Source organism: Synchiropus splendidus, chromosome 13 (assembly GCF_027744825.2).
Source record: "Synchiropus splendidus isolate RoL2022-P1 chromosome 13, RoL_Sspl_1.0, whole genome shotgun sequence".
Classification (NCBI taxonomy): Eukaryota; Metazoa; Chordata; class Actinopteri; order Syngnathiformes; family Callionymidae; genus Synchiropus; species Synchiropus splendidus.
Window position 1 is genome coordinate 1,625,559 of NC_071346.1, and position 21,523 is coordinate 1,647,081.

General features: G+C 47.2%; 2 protein-coding genes across 4 annotated transcripts; one reads left to right on the forward strand and one right to left on the reverse strand.

The window, feature by feature from the left end:
- Positions 1-103: 103 nt before the first annotated feature.
- On the reverse strand, positions 104-15,797 carry LOC128769010 (FYVE and coiled-coil domain-containing protein 1-like). 2 transcript variants are annotated; one of them, XR_008416329.1, is made up of 20 exons: positions 15,715-15,797; positions 15,385-15,470; positions 14,916-15,022; positions 14,107-14,232; positions 12,695-12,801; positions 11,504-11,647; positions 11,057-11,153; positions 7,945-10,230; positions 7,639-7,731; positions 7,117-7,235; positions 6,732-6,899; positions 6,521-6,661; positions 5,383-5,591; positions 4,893-5,034; positions 4,331-4,432; positions 3,906-4,116; positions 3,736-3,845; positions 3,484-3,557; positions 1,429-1,504; positions 104-133 (listed from the first exon to the last, which is right to left on the reverse strand). XR_008416329.1 is itself a non-coding variant. In XM_053882228.1 (19 exons), exons 1-18 carry the CDS (start codon positions 15,735-15,737, stop codon positions 3,485-3,487), a joined length of 4,344 nt encoding a protein of 1,447 aa, XP_053738203.1. In that variant the 5' UTR covers positions 15,738-15,797; the 3' UTR covers positions 1,381-1,504; position 3,484. The 2 variants fall into 2 exon arrangements, 1 of the variants encoding a protein (XP_053738203.1); XM_053882228.1 differs by lacking the exon at positions 104-133 and having other exon boundaries at positions 1,381-1,504.
- xcr1b.1 (chemokine (C motif) receptor 1b, duplicate 1) lies at positions 15,780-18,257 on the forward strand. Of its 2 annotated transcripts, none has more exons than XM_053882230.1 (2): positions 15,780-15,819; positions 17,200-18,257. In XM_053882230.1, exons 1-2 carry the CDS (start codon positions 15,798-15,800, stop codon positions 18,255-18,257), a joined length of 1,080 nt encoding a protein of 359 aa, XP_053738205.1. In that variant the 5' UTR covers positions 15,780-15,797. The 2 variants fall into 2 exon arrangements, with proteins under 2 accessions (XP_053738205.1, XP_053738206.1); XM_053882231.1 differs by lacking the exon at positions 15,780-15,819 and adding an exon at positions 16,626-16,714.
- The last annotated feature ends 3,266 nt before the right edge of the window (positions 18,258-21,523 follow it).

Consider the following 21,523-nt stretch of genomic DNA (forward strand, 5'->3'; position numbering starts at 1 on the left):
GGAGGCACGTGAACAAATACCTGGACGTGAAGACTCCATAAGCCTCTCCAGGTCGACTCTATAGCTTGATAAAGCAGCACGACATCCATCCTCCTCCTTGTCGCCGCCGCCGCCGCTGGCGCCAGCTGAGAGGCTGCAGGGAGTCGCAAAACCCCAGACATGGACAATCGTAAAGAACCAGAGGGGATGAGAGCAGCAAGTACTCTGCAAACACGCATCAGGATTCAGAGGAAAAGAGCTGCAAATGAGAGGTGCGCGAGAGGCCAATGCAGAATAAAACCCTCATCAGGAGTCCATCCGAGATTCAGACCAGAAGAGGAATGATGAGAAAATGCTGTTGTTTTTCTAACAGTGAGACTTGGTGAGGACGAAACTCAGATTCACAAGGTCCCTGAACACACCATGGTAAAGGGGTTTGGGGCCCTGGGGTGAGAGGAGAGCGGAGGGAAGCAGTGACCCGGGAGCCAGGAGCCGAACATCCACCTGCTCTTCATGGTTGACCTCTAGTTTCGCTCCATCTTCCTTCAGTTACTCTCCCCGATTTTCTTCCTGATGACAGAGTCATTGGCACAGGCGGTCATAATGTTATGGCTGATTACATGTCTATATATATCCCCAGTGAACTGAAGGCGTCTTCACTTATTATTCCCCGAAATAACAGCTCAAATTCAAATCACACGTCAGCTTCTCAGCGCGGCTTCTGTGTGATCATAATTCCTTTTTCAAGTCGACTTGAATGCACAGCGGACCGACTCGAGTCATTGAGGATATTTTTAGAAACTATTAAACTGTCATGCTGAGAAAATAAAGCTTGGACTCCGTGACGTATCCGATTTGGTGGTCGTGGCTGCAGAGGAAAGGAGGTTTGGATATTTCAGTATCATCCACAATGACGCGGGACTCCGAGTCTTCTGAAGGCACGAGTGTGTGACTGGTCCAGGGTGTCACCTGCTGGTCACCCTGTGTAGCTGGGGCAGACTCCACCCCTTGCAGCAGGTGTGAGCAGGTGAAGATGGTTCTGGAGATGGATGAGAAGAAGGCGGCTGCAGTAGCACAGGCTCTCTGCTGCTTCTCCTCAGAGCTTCACAGTGCTCCAGGAGGAAGAAGTCCTTCACTAACACGCCCTTCTTCAGCAGCTGCCTCGCACAAGCCCTGACTCTATTTTAGCTGTAAGTGAATCGGCTCTCGTCGGTTCCAGTCACATGACCGTGTGTCAAGCCTGGAGCACAGATCCTTCATCATCTTGAGCTAGATATGTGAACCTAGCAACTGCCTCAACGTGGCGTCCTAGTCCAGCCACGGGCAACATTCAAGAAGCTCATTATACTGGTTTCCTTTCTCCTTACAACAGTGGAATCTGTGGAGGAATATTGTGTCCAATACCTCGGAGAGTGGCAGTACAACACAGCCAGTAGGAGTGTCTCTCACCTGACACCCGCCTCTGCCTAGCATCTCCTACTGCCTCATTTCTATCTTCCCATCACCTTCAGTCAGTTCTGGCCTCCTGCACGTAAAGCAGATGTAAGTGACAGGACACAGGATTGAGACGACACTTGAGCGCGTAGGTGTGACTCGCTGCTTCCTCCCGGAGAATTTAAACACGCATTTCATGTAAATTTATGTCTACACACTCGTCCTGGATAAGGTTCTTGAGCATGAAAGAGAGGCATTTCCATTCAGCACACACACACAACTGTAGCGTCGACACAACACGTTACAGGATAGTAGAGGTGTGTGTGTGTGTGACATGATTCACAATGAGATCATTAACCTTGAGAAACACAAGCGACTGCTGACACACACTCTCGGGGTGGGAGCCGCTACACACATGCTGTCAGAGGAGTCGGAGCTGGAGACGACTATCAACAGCAACATTATGACCACCTGCCCAATGGCTTCCAGCTGAGCTGCCAAATCAGTCATGACTAGGTAAAACAGGGAGACCACCGCTACAACACTAGATAAATGGTTCCAGATTTTACTCACATGCAGTAACTATTTCATTGTAAAGTTTTTGATGTAATATATTTTCAAATGTCTCCTATCCTCAATACAAACCAATAACCCTGAAACAATTTCACAATATATTAGTACAAAAAAGGATATTGTCCTATTAAATCAGCGACCAGGGTCGGTAATTTCAAAATGATTTTACAACTCATTGACTAAAAAGAGGGAAATATGTGATGCCAACACACTGTTGACTGATGGAGCATGTTTATTTCTTTATGATATTAAATCCATTGTAACAGAATATAACTCTTTAACACAAGTAAAGAAGACTGACAGCTAAAGTCACACAACCAAAGCTAGGCAACAGTCGCGGAGTATAAACCTTAAATGCATCACAACGAGTTAGAACATTTGGCCTCTTGAGATGTAATAAAAATATTTTTCTCAAGGTCAAAATATAGAACACATTCTCTGACAATAGCAATATGTTGCTCAGGTAAGGGTTGATAAATGATTTAAGAGCTCAGGTACAAAAGTGATTCCTCCTGGAGGTGAAATGTTCTGCATATTTAAGGTTTTTACCTTTTTAGAACAAACAAAAAACTGTTGCATAAATATATAAATATGTGAAACACAGCTTCAAACTAAAGATGGAGTCGCCTCCGTTTGTCAAAACATGACTGACACTTCGAGTTGAAATGTTTAAAGCACTCAATGTTTCGATACGTGCGCCCCTTTTTTAAAACCCTGTCGGGTAAAATTTGGATTTTTTTTCATGCATAGTAGTGATGAAAGAATTCTGCTGCTCGATTCTGCAAAATAAATAATGTTTCCAGCAGCAGAGAAGGCAACGATGCAGGTGAGTGTCATGTTTTGACCACAAATATGTCGAAGGCTTTTCTCTTCTACAGCAGCACACATCAGTTGGAGGACACGTGAATGCGGGCTACAACGGATGCTCGCAGACGACGCATGTTTTGGTCACTGTGGATACACTAGCTTCACAGTCGCCGAGTCAGCGCCCCCTTGAAATCAACACAATATTTGGGGAACCAACTCAAGAGCTCGTCTGGTGTTCAAAAGTGAAGGCAAACACGAATTCCAGCGCATAGAAAATGAGTTAGATCTTCAGTAAGACATCGTAACTACGACAGCCAGACACAACCAACCTTTAGATGCGTTTAGAACAAACTCATCTCCTGGTGTAACTAGCCACGCTCCTACAGAGCATGAACAAAGACCGGTCCTCCTCAGATTGCCTGCTCACACTCGTTCTGCTGTGATTCAGACGCAGACAGCGAATCTCTGCTCGACTTGCTAAACAAACACCAGGAAAGGACTCACGCTCAAACGGCCCTCCTGCGGTGCGGCGTGACTAATTGTAAATTAAAAGCACATGAAGCGCAGGTTCATAATCAGGGCCGCGGCACCGTTTCACAGTTTAATGACCGGGAGATCTGTGAGCAAGGTGTGAGTCCGGTGAAAACACCCGGGAGGAGAAGACCAACCCCCCCCCTCCATCAGGTTCACCTCACTGATCGGTTCCATCGTAGACCACCGGACAGTCCACCGTCAGGTGGTACTGGACCTTCTTTGAGATGAACCTGTTGGAGCAGAGAAAGAGGTGAAAGTATTGCTTTAACTGAGATCTTCTTTCAGCCTCTCATCCATTTTATTCATGTTCATTTTTCCCCACACAATCTCACTCACACTCTAAATGGACTCACTAAACAGGTGATGACTGAGTGGGCACAGGAGAACGTCACTTGTTGCTATACTGACCTGGAGAAGGAGTTGTCAAAGACGAGCGTGTACTCTCCAGGGTTTCGCACCTTCAACTCCCCCTGGATGGTCTCCTTGTGGGAGTCACAGCGCGTGAGTGGGATCAGCACCTGCAGAGACAGAGAGCCGTCCCAAATCCAATCTCCCGCTGCGCCTGAGAAGGTTCCTACCTTGGCCTGCTCCAGGGGAGTGTCGCTGCTCTCTCTGTAGATCACACTGAAGGAGATGCTCTTGGGCTCAGAGGTGAAGGTCCAGCCCACTGTAGGTCCGGGGTGGCTCACCGTGATGGGGATGGTGCTGTAGCAGCTGGACTTGATGAAAAGTTCTCGAGAGCCGTCGCCAAACTTGGAGATGCCGTCCACGGTGAAGGGAGTCGAGAGCCTGCAGCAGAAGAGGCACAGTCAGAGTCCAGGAACACACAACTGAAAAATGCCACAGAGTATCACTATAAAAAAAACTAAATCAAATAATAATAATAAACTACACAATTACAACAACTTGACTGTACACAAACAATGTGTCCATTGATAGAGTTATTATGGACATGAAAGTTTATTTGCTGGGATCATGTGAGATGGGGGCTGTAGACACTCACGTGAGCTCGCCAGACTTCAGCAGACGGATCTCAGCATCCTGCGTCGGACTGTTGGTGTCCTCTGCGTCTGATGTCAAGTCTCCTGCACTGTTGCTGTTGCTCCTGCGCAACAAAGAAAGCAGAGACTTCGAACCAGTCCAGTCCAGTTGTTATTGTAACCAACGGTGTTTGGCACCACAATATTTTACACAGTGAGGGTAAGGGCCACTACTGTCAAATACTGAAATTGCAATTTTTATGATTGAGTTTCACGCAAGTAAAACATGTTAACTAAGCACACGATTATATTGTGACTTGTCCACAAGGGTTGGGCCCAATTGTGTTCTAAAGTTTTGATTAGAAAAATCACATTATGTAAAAAGAATTATCCATGATTTTCTACCTTGAAGAAAAAGACAAGACGTTTTAAAAAATAATTATTATGATGACTAATATTTTGTATTTTCTTTAGAATTAGGTCAAAACCCTCAATACAAATACTTAAAATAACGTAACTGTTGAGCCCCTGAATCTATTATGGTTAATGTACACTTGCACTTGGGTTCGGGTGTGCGATACTCACAGCGGTGCTGCCCCCTGCTGTCCATGTCCGGGAGTACTCGCAGTGGTAAAAAGCGTGGAGTCGCTGTCATAGACTCCGCTCACCTCCTCCTCCGTGATGATGTCGAAGACTCCGTCCTCCTGCTTTACACCTTCGTCAGCCCCTGAGAGATACAAAGGAATCACAATCCTGTTGCAGGCTGGTCTCTGGGACACTAACTTGGCGGCAGAAACCTAAAAATAACAACACAAAAATTCCAAAAACCATGGTGACAACGCTTGGGTATCCTGGCACACGCGCATCATCGCTGACTAAGAAATGTAAAACAAATCACAAACTCAAAAGTGTCAAAACACAGCTGCAGGAAAAGAGAAATGTAAACACTGAAACATTACTAGTGACTCTAAAGCAGATCTGTCCAATCCACATAAAAACACTGCTAAAAACAACAATAGCACAACAAAACCCTAAGCAAAAAAAAGCCTAAATTGAAACACACGGACACACTCACCTGGAAAACCTGCAGCTGCTCTTCCGAAGTGCAACAAATGGCTGAGGCCCGCTCCCGGCGTGCTGGAGAGAACCTCCTCCTGCGGGTGGCGCTCCACCACCGCGCTGTGCTGGTTGTAGCAGTTGGTGCAGCAGCGCTCCTTGCTGCCTCCCTGCTGCGTGCTGACTGTGTTGCTGCAGCAGTAGTAGCAGAAGGGACGCCCACACAGTCTGAGAACACACACGCGCGCACAGTTCAACGGAGGCTCGTTATTTAGAAAAGTATCCTGAGGAAAGGACTCCTCTCAAACATGGTGTTTACCTGGATCACAGTGGGAACAGAGTGAGGAGTATCTTATACACATACGGAGAGGAACTGATACGCTCAAAGCTTCATCACCATCTTGTCTACTATGGTGAAGGTCAATGATCCTCGACTTGCTGGTAGCTTGTTTAACAAAAAAAAAACAAATTCCATAGTGTGCTGCAACAGCTGAAGCTCTAATAAGATTTGAGTATTCCCTTAGTGGGCTGGAGCCAGTCCCAGCTCCACAGGGTGAGAGACAGAGGGTTACCCTCAAAGTTCTTAGTTGAAGGTTCGGGTCCATCTTGAATTCCTATACAGAGGCAATCAATGTAACAATGTAATCAATGTCCTGCCTGACAAAGAACAGAACTCTGATTTGGCCCCCCAAGACAGCTGGAAACACTTGCTTCACTGAGGAAGCGAGTTAACCTGGATGATGACTTCACATGACAGGGAGGCAGGGGTTGCTCTGGCTGCTGTCAACAACTGAAGAACTGACACTGAAGTGCAACACAAGAGATTTGAAGTGAGTTCAGCTGGTGTTACAGCGCTAAGATGACAAGCACAAGCTTGTGTCAGTCGAATCAAAGATTGTCAACTGATTCACCAGTTTCTGGTGGGGAAACTGCAGTGGATTACGACGCCTGTGTCACAGCTTTGAGCAGAAAACCATTTGATTTCAGGGAATCCAAGTCTAGACTTTTCTCAGTTTAGTTTCACACATTTGATTTCAATCTACATGAAGTGCGTTTAATTCATTGTGTTTGCTTATGGAGGAAAACAGTGCAATAACTCAGGAGGAGTTGGCGCCATTACGACCAGGAGGCGGGCACAGCGGATGAGCCGGTCTCACCTGCAGGTGTACTTGCGCAGCCACCAGCTGAACTGGCTGTGGCAGCCGAGACAGTAGTTGACATCCCGCTCGTTCTCCTCGTCGCGCAGCTTCTGCTGGAACTCCAGAGCGTCAGACTTCTGCCACAGAGCGTCTTTTTCCCTGCAGACGACACAGACTCGACATCAGCCCCAGGACTCCACACCAGCTTGGTCACCATTTTTAAACTGACCTGATCAGTTCCAAAAGTCGTTCCTCCAGGTGGATCTTAATGCGATGAAGGTCCTCAAGCTCCGCAGCCGCCTTCAGGTCCAGATTCTGCTTCTCCTGTGTGAGCCGCTGCAGATTCTCGCTCAGCTCCCGACAGGCCCGCTGCGATGCCTTCAGGGCCTCTTCTGACCTGTGAGGACCAGACGTTGATCACCACACACCACTGTGCCCACAAATCGGCTGGTTATCATCGCCAGGGCCAGGGAAACGGTTGCCTCATGATAGAAAACCCTCATGAAGTGAAACATTAACAAACAGACTCAACTAAACACACAGCATTACAAATGTGTTCCTGAGCAGCTTTAAATCGTTCTGCAAATGTTGTGACTGTGCATACAGTAGCTCACCTTGATGAATTTCTCCTCAGATGGATTATCTCCTCTTCTTTCTGCTGGATGAGACTTTCAGACTGAGCCATCTGGGTGTTTTTCTCCGCAATCTGTTGGCAATATCTCTGCATCTCAGCCTGCGATCAGTACGGCGGAGAAAGACATGATTTCTGACTGTGACCGTGGAATTATGATTACAGAGCGACACAGTGAGCGAAAGCACGCAGAGCCGCTCCAGATGAAAGCGTTTGGCAGTGAAGGCCTCGTCTCTTTACCATGCAGGACTCGACTACCAAACCTATTTATAATGTTTCAGTGATTAACGTCAGCGTCTGCAAACAAACTCTGTGCTCAAGAGGAATGTAACATCATGCATTCATCAGTGACATGAGAGAAAACAACAGAAATCTACACACGAGGAACAACTTCTGAAGTGAAAATCTGGACTGTGAATGCATCAAAAATGATCCCGGCGCAACTTTACAGATGCTAAAAGAGAGAAGCCCGTCTCACACTCGACGTGTGCCGGATCTGTCTCACCTCCAGCTGCTTCAGTTTGCTCTCCTGCTCGGTCACTTTCTGCTGCTCAGTCGACAGCTGTGATCGCACTTTCTCCAACTCCTTGTTCACACACTGAGTTAGAAACAAAATATCACACGCATGACTTGGCGCACACACAAAGATATTCCAGGAGCCATAAACTCAATAGAATGTGGACCAAGATCATTTTAAGTAAGGCCTCAGGCAGCATAAATTCTTGTTCTGTTATAGTATATTAACTGAAAGAATGTACTGTCTGTTTGGGACTTCCTCCAGGAAATGTTGACACCTTTGATACGTTCTGACCTGGAGGTGGCGCTCATGGCTGCTGAGCTGGAGACGCAGCTCCCGGGTCTCCTCGCTGCTCCTCTTCTGCAGCACTTCGGTCTCCTGCTGGGCCTTGTTCAGCTCCAGCTGCAGCTGATCCGCTCTGCTCACAAGCATCTCCTCAAGTTGTGTCTTCTCCTCCTCTAGCTCTTCCATCTGACGTCTCATTGCCTCCACCTCTTGGGGTCCATGATCCTCCAGCTGCTGAAGCTTGGTGGACAGGTCCTCCCATCGCAGACGAGCCTCCTCGTTCTCGGCGGTCAGCATGCACACGTGCACTCCAAGCTCGGCCGTTTCTGTGTTCGCCCGATGCAGAGCCTCCCTGCACTCACTGCTCTCCAAACACAAAGACTCATAACGGAGCTTGAGCTTGTCCAGCTCTTCTCTGGTGGCCGTCACTTCGGCAGCCAGACCCACACGGGCCTGAGCTTCACCGTCTCGCTCCCGAATGAGAGCTTCCTCTCGCTCCCGGGAACGCAGGATCTCATCAACATGCCGCCGGTTCAGCTCCTCCACCTGCGACTTGAGCTGCTCTGACAGAACACGCAGGTCCTCCCGCGAGGACTCGGTCACCTCCTGAAGAGCCTGAACTTTCATCTTCTCTTCAGAACCAGCCAGGAGCTTGGCCCTCAGCTCCACCACCTCATCTCTGAGCCGGTTCACTTCCCTCAAGTTCAGTTCCAGCTGAGCTTCGGCGATCACCAGTCGCATCGGCTCCTCTTCGCTGTGGAGCTTCAGCATCTTCTCGTTGCTCTCTGCGGCTCCCTTCTCGTCGTGCGACTCCCCCGTCCTGCTCTCCAGCTCCTCCACTTGAGCTTGCAGAAGACCACACTTGACTGTCTGGTCGCCGAGCCTTGCTTCTGTTTCCTGGAGCTTGGCCAGCAGCTCGGCTTGGCTTCTCTGGGACACAGCCAGGTTTTTGTCCAACATGGAGGACTTGGCAGTAATTAAGTCCAGCTCTTCCTGAGTTTCTGCCAAGCGTTTCTTCAAGGCCGACTGAACCTCCAGAAGCTGCTGGTTCTCCTGCTCTGTTGCCTTGAACTGAGCCTCTAACGCCTCCTTGAGAACCAGTACCTTCTGACACTTCTCCTCCAGCTGCAGGTTCTCATCCAGAAGTCTCTTCTCGCGGTCTCCAACAGAGAGGTCTGCTGACTCTAGTGTCATCTTCAAATGCTTTTCTGAAGCCTTCACGGCAGCCAGCTGAGCTAACAACACTGTCTTGTTCTCAGTGAGCTCTGAAATACTCCCCTCACATTTCTTCACTGTCAGCAGAAGCTTCATATTTGTCTCACGAAGATCATCTGCCTGGTCGCAGGAGTTGGTCTCATTATCGTTGCGTTTCGATGTTGAACTTTCGCTCTCAACACTCAGCTTCTCCAACTGCTCCTCTAAATGCTTGATCCTCTCCGAACTGGCAGAGAGTTCCCTCTCTCTGTTTTTCAGACTCTTCCTCAACTCAGACACGTGAATCTCCAGCACTTCATTAGGGCTTTCACACGCCAGCTCCATCTCCTCCCGCTCTTCTAGCAGTCGCTTCTTCAGTTCTTCTGCTTGTCTCTCTCGACATTCCAGTGACCCTTGTAGACCTTGAAGCTGAGCCCTCAGGTTTCCCGTCTCCTTCTCCTTTAGAGTCAGTGCTCCCTGAATGCGACCGACGGCGTTCTGGACCTCCTCTAAGCGCTTGAAGGCCTCGTCTCGCTCGTCCTGAGCCGCTGCTCTCACCGATGCCAGCTCTTCAGAGCAGCTCGACAGCTCTTCGTCCTTGAGCTTCAGCTCCTGCGACAGACGCTCAGCTTGTCTGGTCCTGTCATCTGCCTCTCTCTTGGCCTCCAACCTCTCCTCCTCTGCTGTCTTCAGCTTATCCAAAAGCTCCTGGATCTTCCAGGCTGAGTCACAATAGCTCGCCGTTTGCTGACCTTTCTCGTTCAGCGCTTCGTCCAACTTGGACAGAAGCTCCATGTTTCTGCTCTCAGCAGCAGAGAGTCGGTCTCTCAGCTCGTGGCTGTGCGTTTCTCCGCCGCCGCTGGAGGTCGTCTTCTGGGCGGCCAGCAGTTTCTCCTGGAGATCTTTCACCACATCTCTGAGCTCTGACGCCTCTCTTCCTAACTCATCCACCTGGGTCAGGAGCTGCTGCTGCCTGAGTTCTGATTGGTCGAGCTCGATGCGGAGGTTCTCTGCGATGCTGCAGGAGGACGGCTCTGACAGTTCGCCCAACTCGCCCAGCAGACTGGGACAGAAGTCTGAGACTGGGACACACTCCTGGGGCTGCAGACAAGATGGAGACGGCCTTGGTCAGCAGCAGGAATCAGACTCACGCTGTCCAAAACCTCTAAATATTTCATATTAATATTCATGTTTTTTCCTAAATAATTCATACAGCCCTCACAGTCAGAGTGATGTTGTCAGATAACGTCCTCAGGGTTGTTGGCCCGGACAACAATGTCTGCTATTGAGCTTTCTTTCGTTAAATCTTACAGAACTGACTCGACGCCATGTAGCCGAGCTACTGGCAACAGACCAGCTATTTAATGAGTCCTGTGGGGGGTTTCTTTTCCCACAGTGGGCTCACGAATGATGAATCCCTTCGTTATGAACGAGAGTCAACATTTCCGTTTTTAGTATTTTATTTTTAGTTTATTTAAGACACTCATCTCTTGATCAACTCAAGCTATTTATAATCCTCTGTGGGACACAACGTAGCTTAAACCTGGTGTCTCTAACCCGACTTAAGAGGCTGCTGGATGTGGAGCCCAAGAAGGCGCCATCAGCGGCAAAGTTTTGACTCATGCTACTGGACCTTTTGTTGCATCAGTTTCATCCACAGTATATAATTAAACGCACGTAAATAATCAGCATCAGTGCTGTTATTTGTTCGTATTAGAAAGTGTAAACCCACAACACGTGAGGACCCTGAGGACGTTTAAAAAGACCACCAGCTCGCAGGACTGTTAGGTCTGTTTTCTCTTCCAATCTGTAAAAATCACGTGACAATTTCTGCATTGTTTTGATGGTGATTTGCTCCGTTAATACAGGCACTGGCTCTCGGTTGATGAAATTCGAACTGCACTGCACAAAGTGATGAAAAACACACCTGCGTGTGCGAATAATTGCTGACCAGACTGTTGATGCTGGAGCAGCGGCTCGGAGGTTTCCACAGAGAAGCAGAAGAGCCAGCTCCTAAAGTTCGTCTGGAACAGAAACAAAAGCAGATCCACCAGAGAAATGAATGTGCTGAGTTCAAAACGCAAATCACCAACTCCTCAGAGACGCACTTAAAATTGACAAGATGAAAGTGGGAGATTTCGACGAAGGTGCTGACATGTGGAACAGCAATCAGAGCTCACACGCTGTCGGCACCCACATGCTAGCGCCGACGCGGCCAAGGTGCAGGGTGATCAGATAATGAAGTGTTACTTCACTTGTCATGTCCCTGAAGCGGCTTCACATTAGCTGCAGCTAATTCATGCTTCGGTCCAAATGAGATCAGGCGCCTCGCGGAACGCTTGACAAATGATCTGTATTTGTTGAATTACAATACCTCGCAAAAGACGGCCAGTCAGCGTCCAGATCGTAACCTCTGGCAGCGACGTCAAATTGGATCTGGTTGAGCTCGTAAAGATTGTTGATGATGTCGGCGGTGAGGTGCAACTTCAGGAGGGGACTTCGCACGTAGTACCAGTCCCTGGTTTCACAAAGACAGCAACAACAGCATCTCTTCAATTGAATCCACTTAGGCCTGTAAAGGCATCGTGTCGCATGTTTATGTAAGTAAAAATAGTGGGGTGTGGAGCGATGCCAGGGGGCCGCATGAGACCTTGGTACTTTTTTGCTGCACTAAAATAAAGTCACATCATTCCACATCCACTCATGATTTTTTCATTTATTCATTTTTTTTTCAGGCAATTGATGCACTTTAAGTCTTCTCTGTTACAGACAAAAACAATAATAAAGTTATTCTTTGTTGTTAGTTGATCGATATTTCTTTTTTCTTTTCTTTTGTTTAATGTTAACACGGATACAATGTTATGCAGAGGTGTACATATAATAATTTTATAGACAATGATACTATTTACAGAGGCGGTGAAGAGTTGGGGGGGCAACAGAAAACAATTGAGAAGCACTGGTTAATGTAAACACAGGATGAGAACACTATAAACAAAAAGGCCTTTCACTGAATAGCAACCATATACATTAAAAATCAATACGCAAAGATGGTGAATCCATGAGAACATTACACATGCTTAAAGACTTTTTGTTTCTCTTCTCTTTTAGAGGTGAAAAACCATGTGACTGCACGTTCTTATGTTTTCATGTGATCATGATGGATTTATTGATGGAACTTACAACACACAGAATTCAATTTTCATGAGAAGAAAACATTTGTTTGAATGAAATAGAGATAACCAGCATAAATGGTGCATAATAATGTAACTGTGTAACAAATGTACTGCTATATTAATCGAGCATCAACGTAATTAAGAAACTGAAAAGTGAAAAATCCTCGCTCACAGCTGTGCCCTTATTTTTCAAGATGAACTCTGGTAGATAAACAGAAATATCTTGTGACGGAAACCAAACATTGTGAGCACATTGTGTCACACTGCATCGATCAGGTGTGGAGCCACTGTTTCATCACCAAGACTCAAAAACAAATGACCTGATTTTCTCAACTGAAAATGGAACGAGGTCAACATCTGTGTGTGTGATGGTGTTTGAAAGTGGATCTGACCTTGTGACCTTCTCATTGATGAGACACTGCTGCAGCGTGTCGGCCAGACGCTGATGAACCAGCGAGTATCGGATGAAGGCTCGTCCCTTCCCCAGAGAAGTCTTCAACTGCAGGGACAAACAACAAGCATCACTCGACCGCTGTTCTTCAGGGGACAGTGGGCTGCGCTGCTCATTCTACAGTTGTGTTTTCATTTCATCAGAAACTAGAAATATCTCAATCCTGTTGATCACTCATATTTGATCAGCAACTCACACCTGTTGCTCAACTTGCAGCTGAGCAGTCACTGGTTTCTAGCCACCAAAGCCACTTCCCCCCGCCTCTGAGGTCGGGTTAAAAAGGCCATGCCAACCGGCAGGTCTAAAGTGAGGGGTCAGTCAAACTAGTGGTCTACTATCTGGTCAATGTGCCAGAGTTCTGTTTGAAGTGAGATGTGAGAGAAATTGCCACAAATTGTTGCACATACTGCAATTGCGACGTCCTGTATATTAAAAAAAAACAAAACACTTTTTTTGGGAAGTGAAAAGTTTCCAACTTTCACTTCCTGTTGAGGGAATGCGGTGTAACCACAATCCTGTGTAGTCACATCTAAAACACAACTCAGATCAGGGAACCCGTAATAGCCAATAATAAAGCGGTTACCTGCTTGTTTACTATTCACTAGAAGTATTTCAGACATTCCCCCGTCTAAAGTGTGGCCAAACACTGATGGAATATTCAAAACGATCAGGAATCTTTTCTTCTATCCTCTCAGACTGGGAACAAAAAAACCTGATTTGCAACGTTGTTCCCCCGCAGCAAGGTCAGCACTGAGCGCACTCGTCTGTAAGCCCAAACTCTCAATACATTAGCTGAGCAGATGGAGGGATTTAAATAAGACGGCCGTCACACAGATCCACCACGAGGACACCAGCTGGGTTCTCCCTGTGTGTCCAAGACCGACCCAGGAAGTGGGTTACCTCAGATGAATCTCCATTTATTCCGATGAAATTAGTGAAGAAATGCTTCCAGGAGAGGAGTTACAGCATGTAGTTCATTGGAGGAGCTGCCCTCAGACTTTAGCCCAAAGCCACTAGCAACTATCCATAGCGTAGATGCCGGGAAGTTGAACCAAAACCACAACAAACATTGTTACTTCTGCGTCAAAGAGGCAACATTAGCAATCAGGACTAGTAAAGCAAAGCAGAAAACTCTTCTCCTCACCTGCCTTGCTGGGTACTTTGATGGTCCAGGTGTAAACGCGGGGAGTGAATTAGCAGTTCAGAGTCTTACCTGACTGACGGGAGGATTAGTCACATGTTCATACAGACGCAGTGGATTTGTGTCTGTGCTTGTCGCACGCCACGATGTTCAAGGAACAGGGTGTGTCGTGTGTGTGTGTGTGTGTGTGTGTGTGACGGAGGGCAGATTACCTCAGGAATGGACTTTACGAAACGGATGCCATCATTAGCTCCTTTGATCTTAATCAGGCAGTCACAGAAGTAATCCCAGTAGTCTTTCCTCTGGCCGAGGAAAGTCGTCTTCTCCTTCTGGTCGAACTGAAGAAGAGACGGTGAAACGATCTTTCTCTGACCATGAGGACAACGTGAAGACAAAACATGTTCTGTAATGTACTGGAGCCTGATGTGCAGGAGCCAAGTCAGGTAGATGGAAGTTTCCAGGACACAAGCTCAAGCACCCGGCCACAGGGAAACATGGTGCTCTTGTTGGGCACCGACACATGGCGCCAACATTATTACGGTGTAATTATGAGTGAAACATCAGAAGCAAAACCATGATGAAACAATGCTCTGAAAAAAAGAGAGGATTTTGGGGAGAATTTGTAGGGAATTGTGCTTCAAAACAAATGAAGAGGACAAAGACACACATGTATAGTTGCAGGCTGAATCAAGTGATGACGCACTGACAGATTCCAATATATCAGATAAAACAGGCACTGAAACAAAGTTCAGTTCCTTCATTTCATAACTTCAAAAGTAGCTATAAAAACAGCCAGTGCTGAGATTGCCATACGCCCTTTCTCAGGTGGCTTCATCCTCGGCATCAGCTCAGCATGTGAATGTCTGGTAGAGAAAGCAGTGATTCTTAGGTTCACAACCAATCATCAGTGTACAGTACAGGTCGTGGTGAAGAATGTTGGTGGAAGGGATTATCTCGCTCTCATTTGGGAATCTAACACAGCTGAGAAGAAACACTTGATCTGGGTGCAAGGCCACAGTACCTGGAGCAGGTATTCCAGTTTATAGAAGAACTTGTGAAGGCTGGGGCAGTCGTCAGTGATGGGCTCGCCAGACTCGCTGTGTTCTTTGCTCAGCTCCAGCACAGCGTCTACAGGAGTCAGACACTTATTTTGAAAGATGGAGTCTTGTGTTGCAGAGCAGCTTGACCTTTGCTCATTTTTACAATCAAGCCACATGAGGCACCACTCAGCAGAAACATTACAGCTACTCTAGTGATCTACATTCTCCATCTCTACGTTGACTTCTGTGGGGACCTTTCCTTCTTCCACCTGCAGGGTCCAATACTTGCTTCTCTCGCGTCTTACAGGTGCTGACCACTGCAGATCAGGGGAACATCTATGAAGTAGGTCCTCATCTCGGGAACGCCGAGTTTTGCTTTTTATGTTTGGGTTTCAAACACTTCTCAAACGCGATGTGAGTTAGAGTTTGTTATGTAAGCGGCGAGATTACCATGCAGATCTCTTATGATCCTCTGTAGCTGATTATCTCCGACTGATGAAGCCATCCTGGAGCAGACGGAGAAGACAGGGCCAGATCTGAGAAGAACACAACATATATGTTCATCATTAAATAATCCAATTACATCGGTACCGACCGAAATGACGTCATGCCCATTTCGTGTCCGCGTGCATTGACGATGACATCACTGTGGGGGAAAACAGATAACGATGACGCCAAGTTGTCACCTCACGTCATAACTTCAACACAAAAGGCAGAGCAGCACACTTGTTTATTGAGAGTTACCGGGCAGCTATTGACGGATTAACCGGAGAAATTCACCTTCTGAGGATGGTTTTTTTCATGTAAGGCGAAAGCAGGGACAGTTTCGAAGATGTGCTCTACAAACCTCGACGCCACAGCGCATGAACGTTAAATTAAATGACAGTAAGTGGTTATAAATGCGACAGACTGAGTCGGACACGATTTAACAGCTAATTATCAGACATGCACCTGCTCGGACTTGGCCACTTGTCCGCGCAAATAACGCCACAAACCATGTGAGAGCGACAGGAAGCAAGACCACAACATTCACAACGGGATAAAACCATAAAACAAACACGTACTTGATGTTAAAGTCTCCACTCTGCCCGGTTTTAAACGCTATTTGGCAGTAACTTGCTAGCGTCAGAGGTGGGGCCTCTTAGTGATTGACGGCGGATTCAACCAATTGACAACACGACTGCGATGTAGTTTGGTTGAGAAGCAAAGGCAAAATAAACAGAGAAAGTATGCACAAAAATAACACACAGATTTACTGCTAAAACGACCAGAATAGCTGTTTAAAAAAACTGTTAAAAAATATATTATAAATAAAATTATATATATTATAATTATATAATTATATATATAAATCATAAAATAAAATGCCCACATAAATAAATAATAAAAATAATAATTAAAGATATTGTCAAATTATACACATAATGAACATGTACCTGTAATAAACGTATGTAATGTAATTGTTTTATTTGCAATATAGATAACATGATGCAAATTCATCATCATGACATTTAATAATTTATATGATCATTTATTTATTGGTCTGTCAGTCTCCCTCAGTTTATCCCTTTTAAACTCCTCCACTGTAGAATGAGCAAACTCACTGGTCAACAATCGCTCGATCGTGCTCAAACACATGTTGCAAGTTGTTCAACACTCACACTTCCACAAAGATCTGAAACTAAATTTCAGTTCACCTGTGTGGTTGGCTCTGAAAGAACTGGTCTTGTATTCTCCAACATTCTGCACAGGACTCTGGACTGATAACATCGTATCTCAGGTACCTGAACCGATCTTTCTATGGCTTATGTAACCCTATCATCTTCTGCATTTTTAAGTGAATCTAGACATGCATTGTTATGTGCTGTATTAGCGTGTACCACGACCCACGTATCATGGTGTGTACTGCAAACAAGGCAAGTTTTAATGGTCTCACCGTTCAAGTGTTAGGCAGTAATGATTCATGTATTAAGGTATGTAGTGACCCCACCCACAGAATCCTCTCAGCGTTGGATCAAATCTAAGTTGGGGGCCACCTTTGCATATTAGATTAGAGGACCTTTATGAGACATTACTGCAGCAACAGTACAGACATTACACATTAAAGATACGTTGAAAGCACAAACCTCGTAAGTTAAGTTCTGTACACTGGAGACGCGTCACGCGTCATGACCAAAACATAGCGTCACATGAGCTAAGGTGTCACAACATTACCTGTGCATGAAGATGGCTTTGCCTCAGTCATCTTGACTTTCATTTCTTAAGGTGGCATGGCTGATGAAATGGATGTCGGGGCTTCCTTGACCACCACGTATTATGATTACGATTATGATAACACCACTGGAGACATGGGACTGTGCAACAACACGGACGGCCGCCAGGTGTGGGCCAGGTTCACCCCTGTATTCTTCTCCATCGTCATCATCCTGAGTCTGCTCGGCAACAACCTGATCATCTTCATTTTGGCCAAGTATGAGAACCTGCGGTCGCTCACCAACGCTCTCATCCTGAACCTGGCCATGTCAGACCTCCTCTTCACCGCTGGGCTGCCGCTCTGGATCTACTACCACATGTTCACGTGGACTCTCGGCGAAGCCGCCTGCAAATCCGTCCTCTTCCTCTTCAACGTGGGCTACTACAGCGGCGGTCTACTCCTCATCCTCATGACCGTTCACCGCTACTTGAGTGTGATGAAACCTCTGTCTCCTGTGGTGTCGGCCTCCGGAGCTCACAGCCTCCTCGTCTCTCTGGCCATTTGGGTGGTGAGCATGGCAGTTGCATCTCCGTCCCTCATCTCCGCCAAAGTCCTGGAGGAAAACCAATGTGAAAACAAGGACGGCTACTGGAAGCGTTGGGGAATCTACCAGCAGAACCTCCTCTTTGTGCTGAGTGCCCTGGTGTTTGTCTTCTGCTACCCTCAGATCATGTGCCGGCTGCTGAGACCATCCCGCCAGAGGCGCAGCAACAAAACTGTCAAGCTCATTTTCACTCTCTTGCTGGTCTTCTTCGTGGGCTGGGGTCCTTTTAACGTCGTCATATTTCTCATGTCATTTCCCTTCCCACCGAAACTGCGGGAAGGAGAAACTGTGGAGAGCAGGTGTGTGTACAGAGAGGCGCTGGCACATGCCTTTTCCATCAGCAGGATTCTGGCCTACTCACACTGCTGCCTCAACCCCGTCTTTTATGTTCTGGTCGGGGTTAAATTCAGGAACCACTTGAGGAGGGTGGTGAAGAGCTTCGGTGGGAGGGGAAGCTCCGTGCGCAGTCGGCACACCAGACTCACCATCACCTCCCTGTCCAGTGGCGAGGACTTCCCTCTGTAGTCTGGGACTCCAGCAAAGATCTTGTAACTCTGTATAATCTCTCTTCTATTCAGGCTCACAAATCTCGCTTAATAAAATGCAGCCTTATGAATAAACTTGATTCACGACACAACTGGCTGGTGTTCCTGCACAGAGGCAGCTCCAAGAGCTCCACGGCCTCCAGATCTATACAGCCGAGAAAAGCCGCAGCCGAGTCAAACCAGGGCCACGTTGGACCACACGCTCAGACTTCAGGATCCAAACTCATTTGCAAGTCAATCGGAGGTAAAAGATCTCTGCTCCGCCCCTGCGCCAGCGTGACAGAAAACCATCGGCTACATGTGAAATCGCATTTTTACGGTGTTTCCTCTCGCTTCTTAATGACTCCTATTTTTTTAAACCGCAATTAACTGCATTTATGGATCTTCGGGGACGCAGAGTGTAACGCTGTAGCGGCGCCTTATTCCCCCCGGCTCACCATCTGTGTGATAGTTGCTGTGTGACATGACATAAGATGGTTATGTTACTGGCTGTTCGCGCCTGTCAAGCGGCCTCGCTGGCATTATGTTTCCTGACGGATGTGAAGGAGGCCCATTAAACAGCCGCGTTCATTAACTGGTTTGAGTTTCGATCTGCTTCATACAGAGGAACGAACACGTTTGTTGCAGTGCCACCAGGGAGCAGGGCTCCTGGATGACACGGGTCCATCCATGTTCTATGGTTGGTCCATTCCTCTGACCTCTGACCTTCTTTCTCTTCTGGCTTCTCCCTTCAGGGGTGGCCACAGCAGATCATCCTCCTCCATCTCACCCTGTCCTCTGCTTCCTCTTCTCTCAAACCTACAAACCTCATGTCCTCCTTCACCACCTCCATCAATCTCCTCTTTGGCCTTCCTCTCCACCTTCTGCCTGGCAGTTCCAACCTCAACATCTTCATCTACCAATGTACTGGCCCTCTCTCCCCTGTACATGTCCAAACCATCTCCATCGAGCCTCTCTGACTTGGTCTCCTAAACACCTGACTCTCAGCGAGAAGCTCAGCATCTTCATCTCTGATACCTCCAGCTCTGCCTCCTGTCTTTTCCTCAGTGCCACTGTTTCCAAACCATACAACATTGCTGGCCTCACCAGCCTTCTGGACACTTTCCCTCTCATCCTTGCCGACACCTTTTTGTCACACATCACACCTGACACTTTTCTCCATCTATCAACCTGTCCATCACCATGGCAAACAAGAAGGGGCTCAGAGCTAATGGCTAATGCTGTGACAATGACTCGTCAAACGTGTGCCAGCTGTCGAGGGTGAGGCGACATTGATGTCAGGAAGCTGGGAAACTGTTATCTAATTGATCAAACATGAACACTTACTCTCCAAACATCCATGAGTCAAAGCTCCCCAGGTAAGATGGAAAGGACTTCCTGTTGTCTTCTCCAGAGCCAAGTCAGTCCACAGCAGCCTGGGAGGTCCAGCTCGGGAGGAGGTGGGGGGGCGCTGTAACGACACTGAGATCAGTCTCGGGGGGTAGATTAAGCTTAATTAGCTAAACCATACAGCACGCTCCGATGGATGGATACAAGTCAAGGACGGCGCTGGTGCGCTGGCACTCTCTCTGGCAGGAGAGGCTGCGCTCTACACTGGAATAAAGCGGGCCGTCACTATGCCGGCGTTCAAGCTCAGATTCAAGCGTTCTCAAACTTGTTTATTCTCCACCAGCCATCACAACGAAACAGCCTTCAAGTGCTGTAAATCTACTTTATCTCTATTAGTGTGTGAAAACAAAAGGCATTTATACCTCCGATTATGGAGGAAAACAGAGCGTCCCGCCTGAAGAGCTGCAACAAAAGCCACCATCAAAGCCCCCTCGTCTCTTCCCTTCAGTGTAATCTCTTTCCCCAGATCATTTTCCCAGCAAATGATGTTGTTGTTCAGTCCTGTTTTTAGCCAGGAGCTAAGCAGCTGTTGTTGTTTTCTTGCCTAGCCTGTGCCACTGGCCCTCCCTGGCCCTCCCTGCTCCCTCTCCTCTCCAGGGCAACGCATCCTCCCTTCTCACATCCTTTCAATTCAACTTATCTAAAAGGATAATTACTGGGACCATATGTGAAGCGATGCCTCGCAAACGTGTCACCGCACATAGGTTCGGTGCGTGTGAGTAATAAAGTCTTGCGGCGTGTTAAACAGGACTGTCAGGGTTTGATGAAGTGTGTCAGCCGTTATCATCCCTTTCGATGGAGACGACTGATTTATCCAGCAAATATCGAGGTTTTCCTTCCAGGAGTCGCCATCGCCGGCGTGAACGCCTAATGCTGTTAATCTCATTACCGAGGCCTTTCACACATCCCTCTGAAGCTCCAGCCAGCCTCCATCAGTGCACTGCAGCTCATGTCCACTAGAGGGTAGGTGTCTGCTTTCTCAGGAGGAACCTCGCTCTCTCAGCTAAAAACACAGACGGTCCCGACAAAGAATTTAAATCAGGGCTACTTTACCTTTCTGATCTCGGGACCCACCTTTCCCCAAACCCCCTGAAGCCCATTCAAGTAACAGAAGTGATTCATGACTCTTGATTTCATTTGTGATCAACGGCCATACTTCATCTACTCACACGTAAACAAACCAAAACCTTGTGAAATGACATGAAACCATGCGATCATCACCACACACCGTTCATAACAATAAAATTGCATGAATGCGCATGAAATAATGCCTCTTGTGATCAACGTATTACATAGTGTTTGATTATTATATCACCACTTGTGCAACACTGCAATATATTGTGAAACACTGTATGGTCATTCCTGTATCGGGACATGTGTCGTATCGCCAGATTCCGGCCAATGCAAAGCAGGACATTCCATCCATAGCTTCACCAATGGAAAAGTGAAGCGGCGTCTTGTCGCCTCTTTTGCCGAATGCAGTTTCCAGTCCACATTCTGATTTGACAGATGGTGGTTTGACTGAGACCAGGATTTACTTGAAGCACAGACGTCTGTTTCCTCCTCTCCACTTTACAACAGCGCCCCAAGTGGTATTAAACTAAGATGCATGTTACTGCCACGTTCTTGTTTGATGGAACCAGAAGTGGTTCCAAGCCAGAAAGCCGCTAAAATACTCTTCAGAACAAAAGGCATCCCGTCAGTTTTGAAAAGCAAAGGTCTAAAGTTTCAAACTCACTTGTGTCAACAGCATCAGTCGTGCCACCAATAAAAGTGCTCTTCCATGCCGTGTTGACCAATCAAATGCGAGTGGCGAAAACAAATGATCCACAGGGGCAAGAGAGTTTTGACCCAATT

Bases quoted from the DNA above. Each gene is read 5' to 3' on its own strand.
- LOC128769010 (XM_053882228.1), bottom strand. From the start codon at position 15,737: ATGAAAAAAACCATCCTCAGAAG. The intron at 15,471-15,714 runs GTGAATTTCTCC...TGTTCTTCTCAG, and splicing joins AAAAAAACCATCCTCAGAAG to ATCTGGCCCTGTCTTCTCCG. The intron at 11,648-12,694 runs GTCAGATCCACT...TTGTGAAACCAG, and splicing joins ATCAATGAGAAGGTCACAAG to GGACTGGTACTACGTGCGAA.
- xcr1b.1 (XM_053882230.1), top strand. From the start codon at position 15,798: ATGAACGTTAAATTAAATGACA. The intron at 15,820-17,199 runs GTAAGTGGTTAT...TCATTTCTTAAG, and splicing joins GAACGTTAAATTAAATGACA to GTGGCATGGCTGATGAAATG.